General features: G+C 37.2%; 1 protein-coding gene across 1 annotated transcript in view; it reads left to right on the forward strand.

Moving 5' to 3' along the window:
- Positions 1–12,050, forward strand: part of PREP (prolyl endopeptidase) — a 95,469-nt gene that overhangs the window by 76,201 nt on the left and 7,218 nt on the right. The window contains exons 11-13 of the mRNA XM_027694115.1: positions 888–1,024; positions 6,248–6,342; positions 9,379–9,510. Coding sequence (XP_027549916.1) covers positions 888–1,024; positions 6,248–6,342; positions 9,379–9,510 — 364 coding nt within the window. The remainder of the gene's footprint in view (positions 1–887; positions 1,025–6,247; positions 6,343–9,378; positions 9,511–12,050) is intronic.

A 12,050-nucleotide genomic window follows, 5' to 3' on the forward strand; every position in this document is an offset into this window, starting at 1 on the left:
GCTTTGGTGAATTCATGCTGTATGTGCAAGAGTTGAGTAGTCAGCTTTTTGCTGTTTTCAAAAGGCTGAAAAAACAGTGTCTTCAGCTATTCAAAGTTTTCTCTTTGCGCTTGGATTCAGTGTGTGGAGTGACTCCATTGAGAAATGTTAATGCTAATATATTAATGCTAATGTATTAATAAGAAAACCAAAATACTCTGACTTTTTTAATATCTGTGGCCTTGAACTTGTGGTGAAATTTATGTTTTTACAAGCAAAGACTGCTGCATCAACTGATATGAAGAAATTTTCAGTGATTTCAGAAGCACAAGACCAGATCTTCAGAGTTTTACCTAATTATTTGTACTAACAGCTCTCTCTTGTCTAAAACAGTGTAATGCATGAGTTTCTTTCTTCTCTGTCTGCTGTTCTCTAGTGTCTGAAGTCTGAATTTTTAAAGAGGAGAAATTTTAGAAATTATAAATTTAGATTGGAAATCTGGTTTTAGTTCTGTTTGTTCTCTGTGCCAGCTCAAGTCTTTACTGCTTTCACTATGATGGACCATGCAGCCCTTGTGTTTTCACAATGCCAGTCTTCCCTTCCAGAGAATTGTATTCTTTTTGTAACATTTTCTTTAACCCTCTTGTATGTAGAATTAATGTATAAGATACATAAACATGATACTGTCATACCCTTTGTACTGTCTCATTTTGATACATTTTCCAGAGCTGTTAAGCAACCAATTAGGTGATGGTCATTACTGAACCTGACCTGGGCAATTGGCACAGATTGCCTGGAAAGTTTCACCCCTTGGACACCTTAGAAGGGATCACCTCTGATTCTTGTCAACAGCAGTTGTGGAGAGTTACAGCACTAAGATCATTACAGATTTCTTTTTCTCGTCTTAGGTTTTCTACCCTAGCAAAGATGGTACTAAGATCCCTATGTTTATTATTCACAAGAAAGGAATTAAATTAGATGGTTCTCATCCTGCCTTCTTGTATGGATATGGAGGCTTCAACATATCAATTACACCAAGCTACAGGTAAGCAGGGTATTTCATACCTTCTTCTGAAGTATCTGGTATTAACAGCTGTCACAGACTGAAGGCAGGGTGGATGATGGATCTGACAGGATGCATTTCAGGTCCCTGAGAAGCAAGGTGGGGGCCATAAGGACTGCACATCAGTGCCCAGGCACCATTTGTCTGCTTTGTTAGTTCTGAATTCAAGGGTTTTGCCCAGGCTCACAAAAGAAATTTATGTCAGAGCAGAGAAGTGCTCTACTCTTCTGAGGTTTACAGCAGGCACCCTGCCCTTAGGATTATACCTCAGCTTCTTCCTGCTCTGTCACTGAGCTCAACAGAAAAGCATACGGACATATATTAAGCAAGTATTTGAACCCTTTGCTGAACTAATGTCATTGGAAGTTTTCTTTTTTCCAAGTTAATTACTTATGTCTACATATTATAGAAGATCAAATGTTTGTCTAAATTAATGTAAATAATTAAAATTTCACAACATCTTCATATTATACTTTAGAGATTACATCAGAAGCAAAATCCTACTGTGTCCCAAAGGATTGGGAAAGACGAAAGATGATTCTGTCTTGAGAAGTAAATGATGTGATCTCTGCAAATGCAAAGCAACACATTGTAAACCGAAAATCCTGTGTGCAGAACAGGATTTGTAGCCCTCAAAAGCCATAAGCTTTATTGAATAGATGATCTTTTTAGAGAAAAGGCTTATTTCTTCAGCAAGGGAATTTGAATAGACTTGCCAAGAGGCAGTGATTTTCTGAATACCTAAGACAAGCTCCTAGGTGAGGCAGAGGAAAACAGAAATGGAAAGGATTGAATAGAGAGCAGTTTTTCAGATAGCGGAAGAGAGCTCACCAACAGAAAAATAATCTATTATGAAACAATCCTATTAAGCTAAGGTACTACCAGTCTTGCTTTAGAGGCAGCACATTTCAAGAAATCCTTTGCATTGCTCACTTTTCCAGGTCACAGTGATTGTATTTCTGAATAGCATTTACAGTTTCTCGTCCTTTCTAGCAAATACTTTCTCAAACAATGGACCTCCCATCTTGTGTTCTGTGATTATTTGTAAGCTTTTTATCTGCCTCATAAAGCTACATTTTTAATTTCCTGTGGTTTTTGAGAGACACAATTATATAATCCAAATAGTTTTTAAATTCCTTTTTAGTTAGGTTCAAACACAGATTTATTACAGTTTATTGTAGATGCTGAAAACTGTGATAGAACTTACCATGTTTTCTTTTTTAAAGAATAAATATCATGTATCTGTTGATTTAAGGTAACATTTCACATTCTGCAGAGCTGACACAAGCGGGCTGTTAGCGAAAGGAGAAGGTATTTCACAGTGCCTACTTCCACTTCCCATCCATTGGCCCTGGTGCTTGCTGGAACCTTTGCTAAGCTGATTTATATTGCAAGAATGACATAAAACTATCCCAGCAAAATGGAGTGGGTGGTTTTCTACCATTTTGGCAAGTTAAAAATTGATTCTCGTAGGAGTCCAGCAAACAGCAGCAAGAGGGTGCAGCTGACAGTCAGAAGAGATGAAGATGGGAGGTGTGAGCAGTGACCTATGTTTTCCTGAACCCTATGAAACCTTTATTATACAGTTCATAAAATAAGAATATGAATTTGTAGCAATCCCTTAAAATTAAGTGCACAGAGAACTACCAGTGACCTCCAGATCAAAATACATTGTCCCACTGACAATGTATCAGTATTCTATCAGTATCAATATTCTATCCCTGTATTATCAACATATCCTTTCTCAGCTTTCTCTTTCTAAAAGAAAAATAAGGATAGCAGAAGCCTTCAAATGCATCTTTATGGTTAATAACTTGAGAATTGAGTACTTGGCGAGGAACTATGTTCCAAAGTAGGCAAGCAAGATCAGGGAAAGATAATTGTAAGAGAGAATTTTTGCCAGGAAGGCAGAATATCCAGTTCACCCTTTACCTGGTAAATTCCAGTAATGTTTTACTATGTCCTTGTTACTATATACTATAGTAACAATACTCCACAAGGACTTCCCCAGTCCAAGAGCTGTTCCAACCACAGCCCAACACCATGATTTGGTCTTTTTTTTTTTTTGTTTAGATGACTGCAGGCAGGAGTGCTAGAAAGCAGCCACAGGATGGTCAAGGCTGAGGCTTGCCACGTCATTCACCTGATCCTGAGCTGAAACGTAACTATGGAAATGCAACCAAGTAGTAGCCAGATTACCTTTAAAAAACAAAACAAAACAAAAAAACAACAACAACAAAACTACTGGATAAATACTTCTGTGGTTTTTTTATTTAAGCTTAAGGATCTTATAACTTTTCACAAAGCATTTAATTGTCTCCTTTCCAGTGGTTCAGTTCTGTCCTGTATTTCTTCCAGACAGTACAATGTTTTCTCATTGGTATTTCACTGCCACTACCATGAGCCAACTCTCTGGCTTGGGGAGCTTATTTCTGCTTAATTCAGAAACTAGTGTTCCTCTTTCTTTTTTATCCAACACCAACAATTAAAATAAAATTTTTTTTCACTGAAAGCAATAGAAACAAACCAACAGGTTACAGGGTCCAGAAATAACTACAAGAATGATAGCCTAAAGTCATGAAGTCAGTTACAGTAGGGGGTTATTTTTGAATGCAAGCATGCATCTTTCATATGCTTCTCTGGACTGGAGAGCTGCATTTCGAGACAGTGTTTGCCAGAGCATTATCATTAATTATACAGCTGGCATAACGAGTGCAAGTGAAGGCTGATGGAACCGATACCCAGAGAGCTGCTGGGAAAATGCCATCACAAACCTACCACTAATGCCTCAGATTCAGCTAATTACCCTATAGGAACCAACATGTTTGTCTTCACTTTTCCATATGTGCCTGTGTGGGTACAGGAGAAGCAATTTCTAATGCGTCCTGGAATATAGCTGGTTGTGCAGCAGACTGTGAAATTGCATTTCACTGGCAGTTTGTACCCAGCCTTTAAAGCAAAGAGGTGGTGCAGGGAGGGACTGTAAGCCCAGAAAAAGGTCAAGCAACATAGCAACCCTGGGTGCAGAGTGGAAGATTACTCTTTTCGGTTACTCTTTTGGAGCTCCCTTCTGCTCCACAAAAGCCAAGAAAGTAACGAAGTCCAGTGACTCAGGACTTTTTTCCCATCACCAGTGCACTAGCCTGCATTTCTCTGTCAGCTGTAATAATTGACAGCAGATTTTCTTCTCCCTCTACTGACTCCTTCCTGACCCTATTGCCCTTTCATTTACCCTGCTCCCAAGAGGGAAGGAAAAACAAGGATAATGAGCAAAAGGCTACAGAGACTGTTGGGAAGAGCAGGAAGCCAGACTTCCCTCTGCAGAATGAGACATTTCATTGCCATCCAGGGTGACTGGGCAGTTTGCTGTGACTCAGACACCAGCTTGACTGGAACTCAAATCTGGAAGCAAGAATCCACCTGGAAGAACGTAGAAGGCAGTAGCAGGGCTGTGTGTGAAAGTTGAGTTTTGTGCTGTCTGATCACTTGGAATTTTCACTTGTTAAAAAAGTTAATAAATTCTGATTCTCTACTTATAAAACCTGTTTCCTTGAACTTTAAAGTCCCTTTAGGAAAGCTTGTTTTAAGCTTGAGGCACATTCGCTTCAAAGAATTGGTCAAGTAAGGGTCCTGACTCACCTTACTACTGACCATACTGGCATGGGTATTAATTAATCACCACTGGCAGTGACATGACTAGTTGTTTATGTTGAGGTATATGGGGTAATGTGTTCTGAAGTGCCTAAATCCCAGTAGTATTACTGAGAGTGAGCACACATAGACTAAACCTTGCTTATAATTTGGGCAGTATAATTGTTGTTACCAAACTCTGAACTTTATCCTCTTGAGGGTCTGTGCATCAGGAAAATTGTTTGCTTGTGGAAATGGGGACTAGCTACCTATAATAAGAGTACTGCATATCCTATGAGATCCTAATTTACTTGAACCCCTCCAAAAATCATCATCATCAAAGTACTATCTCTGTTAGAGGAGTCCACAGGCAGGATAGGGTGCACTTTGGTTTTGCATTGCTCGTGGGTACTTCACTTGTTAAATATGCTGATCCCTCAGCAGGCACAGTTTATTTCAGCAGATGGAAGAAGATGGACTCTGTTCCAGAATTTTTTATTTTTAAAATATTTTCAGGCAATAAATTTGGGTAGCAAGCTCTTGCCTTACCTGTAATACTTTCTTATACTTGCTACCTTTGATTATTGGGAATCAAGTAACTTTGGACCAAGAGGCCCAAAGTTTGAGACAGAGACAGGGAAAACAAGTGCAGAATATTCTGGGAGGTTTTGTGACTCTAACATACCAAAAATTAAGAAACCACAATCTAATAAGGAAACCTACTGTCAGGCTACTCCACATTAGCTGTGCAGCAACCTGTTGAAATTAGGCATCCTGGAGTTTGACAGAATAATGCCCTCTGATGTTTGCACAATGTGCTTATAGAATATCAATCTTGCATCTGATCAGCATGTCACAGCAATCTAAGGAAAATGCAATTCACAGTGATGGACTTAAGTATTGATTTTACAGAAGCAGGGATAATTCACGCATTCTGAGCAATCTGGTGGCCAGATAACCAGCCTAGGTAGAAAGTTTTTCCTTTGATGGATTATGAAAATACAGAAATCTCTTATCAGTTATCCTTCTGCTGTTCTTTTTGTTTCCTTAATCCTTGGTATATACTTTTAAGAACACATGCTAATACATAGGTAATTGCTTTGGGAGGTAGGAAAATTTTACTTGTTTTGATACTACGTCCACATGAGACACACTGTAGGACTACCATCTTTCAAGCCATTTCTGATAAGCAGTAGTAGGACTTAAAGGTAACAAGACTCAATCTTTTTTCTTGTGGTTGAACAAAATTAATTTCTGCAAACAGTGGTTTCTTGCATGAGCAAAGATTTCAAGTAAATAAGAAATTTAAACCTATCAGAGAGGAAAAAAAAAGACTTGTTAAATTTTAATATTTTACTTATCTCCTTGGCATATGTGCGGTTGGTCTTCTGCAGCTTCTGCTATGTTAAGCTACTGCCTCTACAGATTACTCAGGTTTGCTATCAAGGGGGGACATCATTCACAATTTCATAATTGATTTTGGGAGAGATCTTTCCCTCAAAGTATTTTTGCAGAAGTGGTAGGTGTATAAAAATTGGATATTAAAAATAATCCTCTATCTATTTGCTTTTTCAGTGTGTCAAGACTTATATTTGTGCGACACCTAGGAGGTGTTCTAGCAGTGGCAAACATTAGGGGAGGTGGTGAATATGGAGAAACCTGGCACAAAGGTAAGTCAATCAAAGCAGAGAAACAAAACTGCAGGCTTAGCAATGAAAATTGCAACATTTTCTCTTCATTCCTTCTTTCATGCTCTCATCTCCTTTTTCATTTTACTTATTCTGTAGAAAAGTAATTTTTTTTTCCTTACTTACATGTTAGATCTGTACATTGTGCAGCGTTAATCTGATCGTTTTCATAGATTCTTTTAATTTTTGCAATGTCTTAAAAATAGCTTCGCACAAAGACAATATTTTTTTTAATAAAGATCAAGTTCCCTAGACTTTCCGAAAATTTTCTGTATTGCAGAAGACCTGTCTGGATTTCACAAACCTCTTTCACAATTTGAAAGTGCACATGGCCCTACAGTTCTAAATCCCCAAGACAACAACACTGACTATTTAGACTCTCTTGGTATCACACCAAAAAAAAAAATCATTTGCAGAACCTTACAGAAGGTGTGAATGCTTGAGTTCAGAATGTGACTCTTCCAGACTGTTTTTGCATAATTTATGAATAGACCTTTTTTTTTATATTTCATGAATGTGATAGGAAAAACTTCTTCACCAAAAGGGTTGTCAAGCACTGGAACAGGCTACCCAGGGAAGTGGTTGAGTCACCATCCCAGGAGATACTTAAAAGACATGTAGGTGTGTCATTAGGGACATGGCAGTGCTGGGTTAACAGTTGAGCTTGAAGATCTTTTCCAATCTAAATGATTCTATGATACTGTGAGTGACGTTCATATGAAAATGGTCAGCTCTGGAAGTGCAGTGACATGTCATCCCTGCCACACTCATAGAGGATCCAACTTCAGGTTTTTTTAAGCTGACTGTTGTGCTACAGGGAAACCAAGTCACTCACTGCAAAGCTCTGTAAATCTCCTTGCCCCTTTTCTTAATATTTTTGCTTTATTTCTGTCCATATTTTTCCCATCCAGTCTTTGTCTTAGTCCTTTGATTGTCTTTGTCCACTTGCCTTATTGCTGACAATTGTCTGCATCCCTTCACCAGAGAAAAAAGCTTGAAAAAGTCCTACTTATTTCTGTAACATACCCATCATTATTTAATAGTGACGCTTTACTCGTATCCAAGAATCTGGAAGATAAGTTGCTGGAGATGTTGTCAGCAAGGCAAATGTACCAAAACAGTGGTGTTTATGATATAGCAATTTGCCGTGGCAATAATCCATAATAACTTTTTATCAAACAAAATGGTATTTCCAGATCTTGATTTTACTGTTTCATCTGTGGTGTAACTATTTGTCTGGGTCATTTCCTCACAATTGAGTTAATTATGTAATAGCTTCATAAATAGAAGCTGTATGTGCTTGCAGATACAGGATATTATTGCTAAAGATGAAGTATCCTTCATTAATTTTAATTTGCTGATCGATTTGTAATAGATTTTAATAAAATTTATCTTTAATATGATAATGCTTCTTTGGTCCACCTATTTCCTGCTTGATTTTGACCCAAGTCTTTTATTGCAGTTGGAAATATGATATGTATCTCTTCTTTGTTACTTCCAGAACCAATTACGAAAGTCTTTTTACTTAGGTTTAATTATATAGATAGGATTCTGACCTTAGACCAGCCCATGATTTTGAGCAATGAGTAAGATTTATTTCTTCTTTATTGTCACATATTTGAAGACTTTTCTGTTGTCCCAGTATATCTCTCTACAATGATGTTGTTAATGTGATAATGATGTGTATTTGTTTAAAAAAAAAATAGAAAAAATTAAAAGTGTACTGGTTCCAATTCTACAAGATCTGTATGATTAAATGTCAGAGTTATCTTGCCAAAATTTTACAACACAGAAATAAAGCAACCATTGTAAACTGGGTGTCCAGGATCACTGGATGGGCAATGGAGTTAAAGAGACACCTCCAGTTAAGGAGATGTAGCTCATCTCACTTATTTTAGGGTAAAATTAATTGTCCTGGAGGTTCCTAGACCATCGTGGGAACCTTAGGCAATCCACTTAGAATAAACATCCACCCTTTAAACAAAGTAGAAGGAACTGGAGTTAGATTTCTGTATCCTTTAAGTCACTTTTACCTGGCTGGGCCACAGCCTTTGCTAGAGGAATACAAGGATTTTCTTCCTAGTTCCCATTTCTTACTAGCATTTAATTGCCTGAGATTACCATGGTCTTAAGGTAGGGTAACCTTTGAGGAAGAGCTAGTTTTAGTCTCTCACCAAACAAGTGGGAAGATTATGAGATTTGGGCAACTTTGAGTTCTCAACGTTGATATTCTTCTATTGAAATGATTGAAAATTGTAGGGAAAACCATGCTTTTCTTTCCTATCCCACCCTGCAAAATTTTTTGTTTTCAAAACTGGAATTCTCATCAGTGATGTCATCTGGACCTATATTTTCAGTCATAATTTATTGCCTCATACATCTGAGGATATTTGGAATTCTGTTTGGCAGGATGGCAGTATCTTAAGCATTTCCATATTGAAAGTTAATTAATAAAATTTCAAACCAAGAATGCAATTCTGAAGTTCCTTTTTGACCAAAGCTATGTATCATCTGATTTGAAAACAACTAATAGAAAAAAAAGTAGATTACCAGCCACATATTATATGTCCAGGAAATTAGAAGTGCTTATTTTATATAACTTATTTTATAAGCTGAAGCTTTATTGCCTTAGGAAACTGTAACTGAGTTTAATGATATCAAAGTCCCATTAGATTAAGCCTCAGGTGGATTGTATGTGGTCATTTTGTATATATTTTCCTATGCAAAGCTTTTAGCTTTCATTTTAGTGATAAGGAACATTACCTGGCTCTCACTCCACAGTACAGGTATATATTATTCAGAATTTCTTAAAGCATCAGGGTTATTGACAGAACCATCTTATACCCTCTCTTTGTTGAAAGAATCTTTTATTTTTGCTGTCTTTCTGAGCTGCATCAATTATTAAAATGTTCATGAAACTGGAATTGTTCCCAGGTATTTTTGCACACATGTTTTTCTGAAGAGATGGTATCAAATGGATTTTATGGCATCAACTGATTTGTTTTGTTTCTGTGATAGGTGGTATCTTGGCCAACAAACAAAATTGCTTTGATGACTTCCAGTGTGCTGCCAAATACCTCATCAAGGAAGGCTACACATCCCCAAAGAAGTTGACTATTAATGGAGGCTCAAATGGGGGCCTCTTAGTTGGTAAGAACTGCTCGTATATTTCTGGGTTTGCTTCTGGGTTTATTAAAGTAATCAGACAAAAATGTATGAAATCCGCTTGTCCAAAATTACCAGAATGTCAATGCATTGATATATACAGCTGTTAAATGTATACAATTGTACTTAATTTGCTGTTTGCATGGGACATTGGGATTCTGCAGTCTCTAGCAAAGGATGAAAGCCATACTTAGAGTCTTGTGTACTAAGAGCTAATCTTGTGGTAGAATCACACAGTAAGTAAAATGGTTTAAGAAGCATTTGCATTTTTTATTTTTCTTTCTCAAGGCTAATCACTACAAAATAACTAGTGAACCAGAATTCTATTATGTAGCATTGGGGAAACTGTATGTGGTCTGTAATGTAAGCCAGGAGCCCATGTCCTGCAATCCTCCATCTGAGTTTCTCATTCACTCCTTCTGTAGTCATGCATTCTTGTTCTTAGAGAACAAGTGAGAACAAAGCAGTTCGGCAAATAAAGCCTTTGTACAGAGGAGTATAACAAGTTGACTCGGCTTTCATTGTGTAGTTAAAATATGACCACAAATAAAATCATGAAGGTCTCTGATGAGAAATTGGGGTTTGTCTGTCTTTTTTTTAAGCAGCATGAAAGGCATGTGACAGTATGACGGGCTTGAGCTACTTATGTGAGAAGGGGGAAAAAAGACAATTCAAATGCATAAACCACTGATATATAGAAAATGAGCAGATTTACTAGACCCACTCTTTGCTTGCTCTTCTTTTTGTACTCCTTCCTGTTTATCTGCTTCTGAATACTAGCCCTATTGATTTTATTCTATTTTTCAGTGTATTAGCATCCAGCATAAGAAAACAGGATTTGACATTATATAGGTCTTTTGTCTAAGCCATCTTGGCTATTGCTGCATTATTATTATTTTTAAAAAGCAGTTGTTTTAAAGATAAAGTAGCAAGTACATCTAAAGTTGTATTTTTGCTTTCCGCTTATATTCTTCTCAATAACAGGTGGCAGGAGGTATTTGTGCATTGAAAATAGAAATGGATGAATATGATAAAGGATTAAAGGGTTTACACTCCATTTGAGAGTGCATGCATTGCACAAGTCAAGTTTTATGTGAGAGAGAAATGCAGTTAAACTTTCAACATATTACATAGCTTCTGAAAATACTGTTATATATATGTGGTTATATGGACTTCAGTTTCAGTTAGGATGTGATTCATCCTACCCAGCTTTAGTAATAAAATACCTTGTTTTTCTGGCTGAACGAGTCCCCTTGTTTTGATAAGGGGAAGCAAGTCACATCTGCAGGGTGTACGTCATTCTGGTGGGAGACAGGTATTAGGAATCTAGACCTCCCTGCTCTGAAAAATCTTGTTAGAAACCTTCCTTTGCACTTACAATCCAACTGGATTTCCATGCTCTTGATGAGCCAGATAGGGATTTTTTTTGACTGGGTGCAATTAGGTCAATTTAGAAAATTCTTGTAAGTGCTTTTTCATCAAAGCAAGAATAAATTTTGCAATAGTTGTTCATGCAACACTAGAGCTCATAACTCATCCTTTAGGTGCAAGGACCCACTGCCAGACTTTCTCAGTTCTTATTTATAGAAGAAAAAGCTGACAAGGAAGAGTATTGTCACTCTTCCAAAATACTGTTTCCTTTCAGTCAGACTAACAGGAGGTGACTCTAAGGACTGCAGAGCCCTGAGCTCTTGCCTCATTCAATCACAAAACAAGACTTTTTTGTCCTGCAATGTGATCCCCAAGCTGAGCAAAGCAGCACAGCTGTAAGCTGAAAACCTCCTTTATGCGGACGCCATGTTCGATCTCTCATGTTTGCTTAGTCAAAACCAGTTCTGATGTTTCAAAGGCTTACTTTCATACCAAATTTTAAAGCTCAACGTATATGTACAGGGGTAAAATTAATGAATAAATTGTTGATCCGGATTACACTTTATTAATGCATATAATTAAGTATTGTGGCTAATTAGAGGGGTGCAATGGGAATGGATGAATATCTCCATAAGTGATTTCTTACTGAAGTAACTACTTAAGGAAGTAGGAAGCAGCCATTTCTTACAAAATCCTGTGCAACAGGCAGTGCTTCAAGAGACACTCTAAAATAAAGAGTATTAAGATGAAATGTTATGATAGTTCTTTTGACTTTTTTTCCTACCAGAATATAATTTATGTTCATAAAAGGAAATAACATGAAAGGGAGGGATCTGATCAAAAGCTTCAGTTAAAAACATCAAGATCTTTTACGTAGCATCTATTTAAGGCACTATATACACATTACAAAAATGTTTCGGGAACAAACCAGGAAGAGTTAGCATGGTTACATATCAGAGATGATCAGAAGTAAAATTACATCTTTCAGAAAACAAGAGTTCATGTTCAAATAAAGAAAATAGGGTAAAGTATAAACTCTTGGCAGGGACTGACAGACCACAGGAGACTAATGAGCAAATTGCCTCTAATGTAAAATTAGCAGTGAAATCTTTCTATGCACATCAGAGGCAGGAAACTGGCTAGAGAATCTGTGG

The sequence above is a fragment of the Neopelma chrysocephalum genome, unplaced genomic scaffold (genome assembly GCF_003984885.1).
Source record: "Neopelma chrysocephalum unplaced genomic scaffold, ASM398488v2 Primary Assembly neopelma1_23, whole genome shotgun sequence".
In the NCBI taxonomy this organism is placed as follows: domain Eukaryota; kingdom Metazoa; phylum Chordata; class Aves; order Passeriformes; family Pipridae; genus Neopelma; species Neopelma chrysocephalum.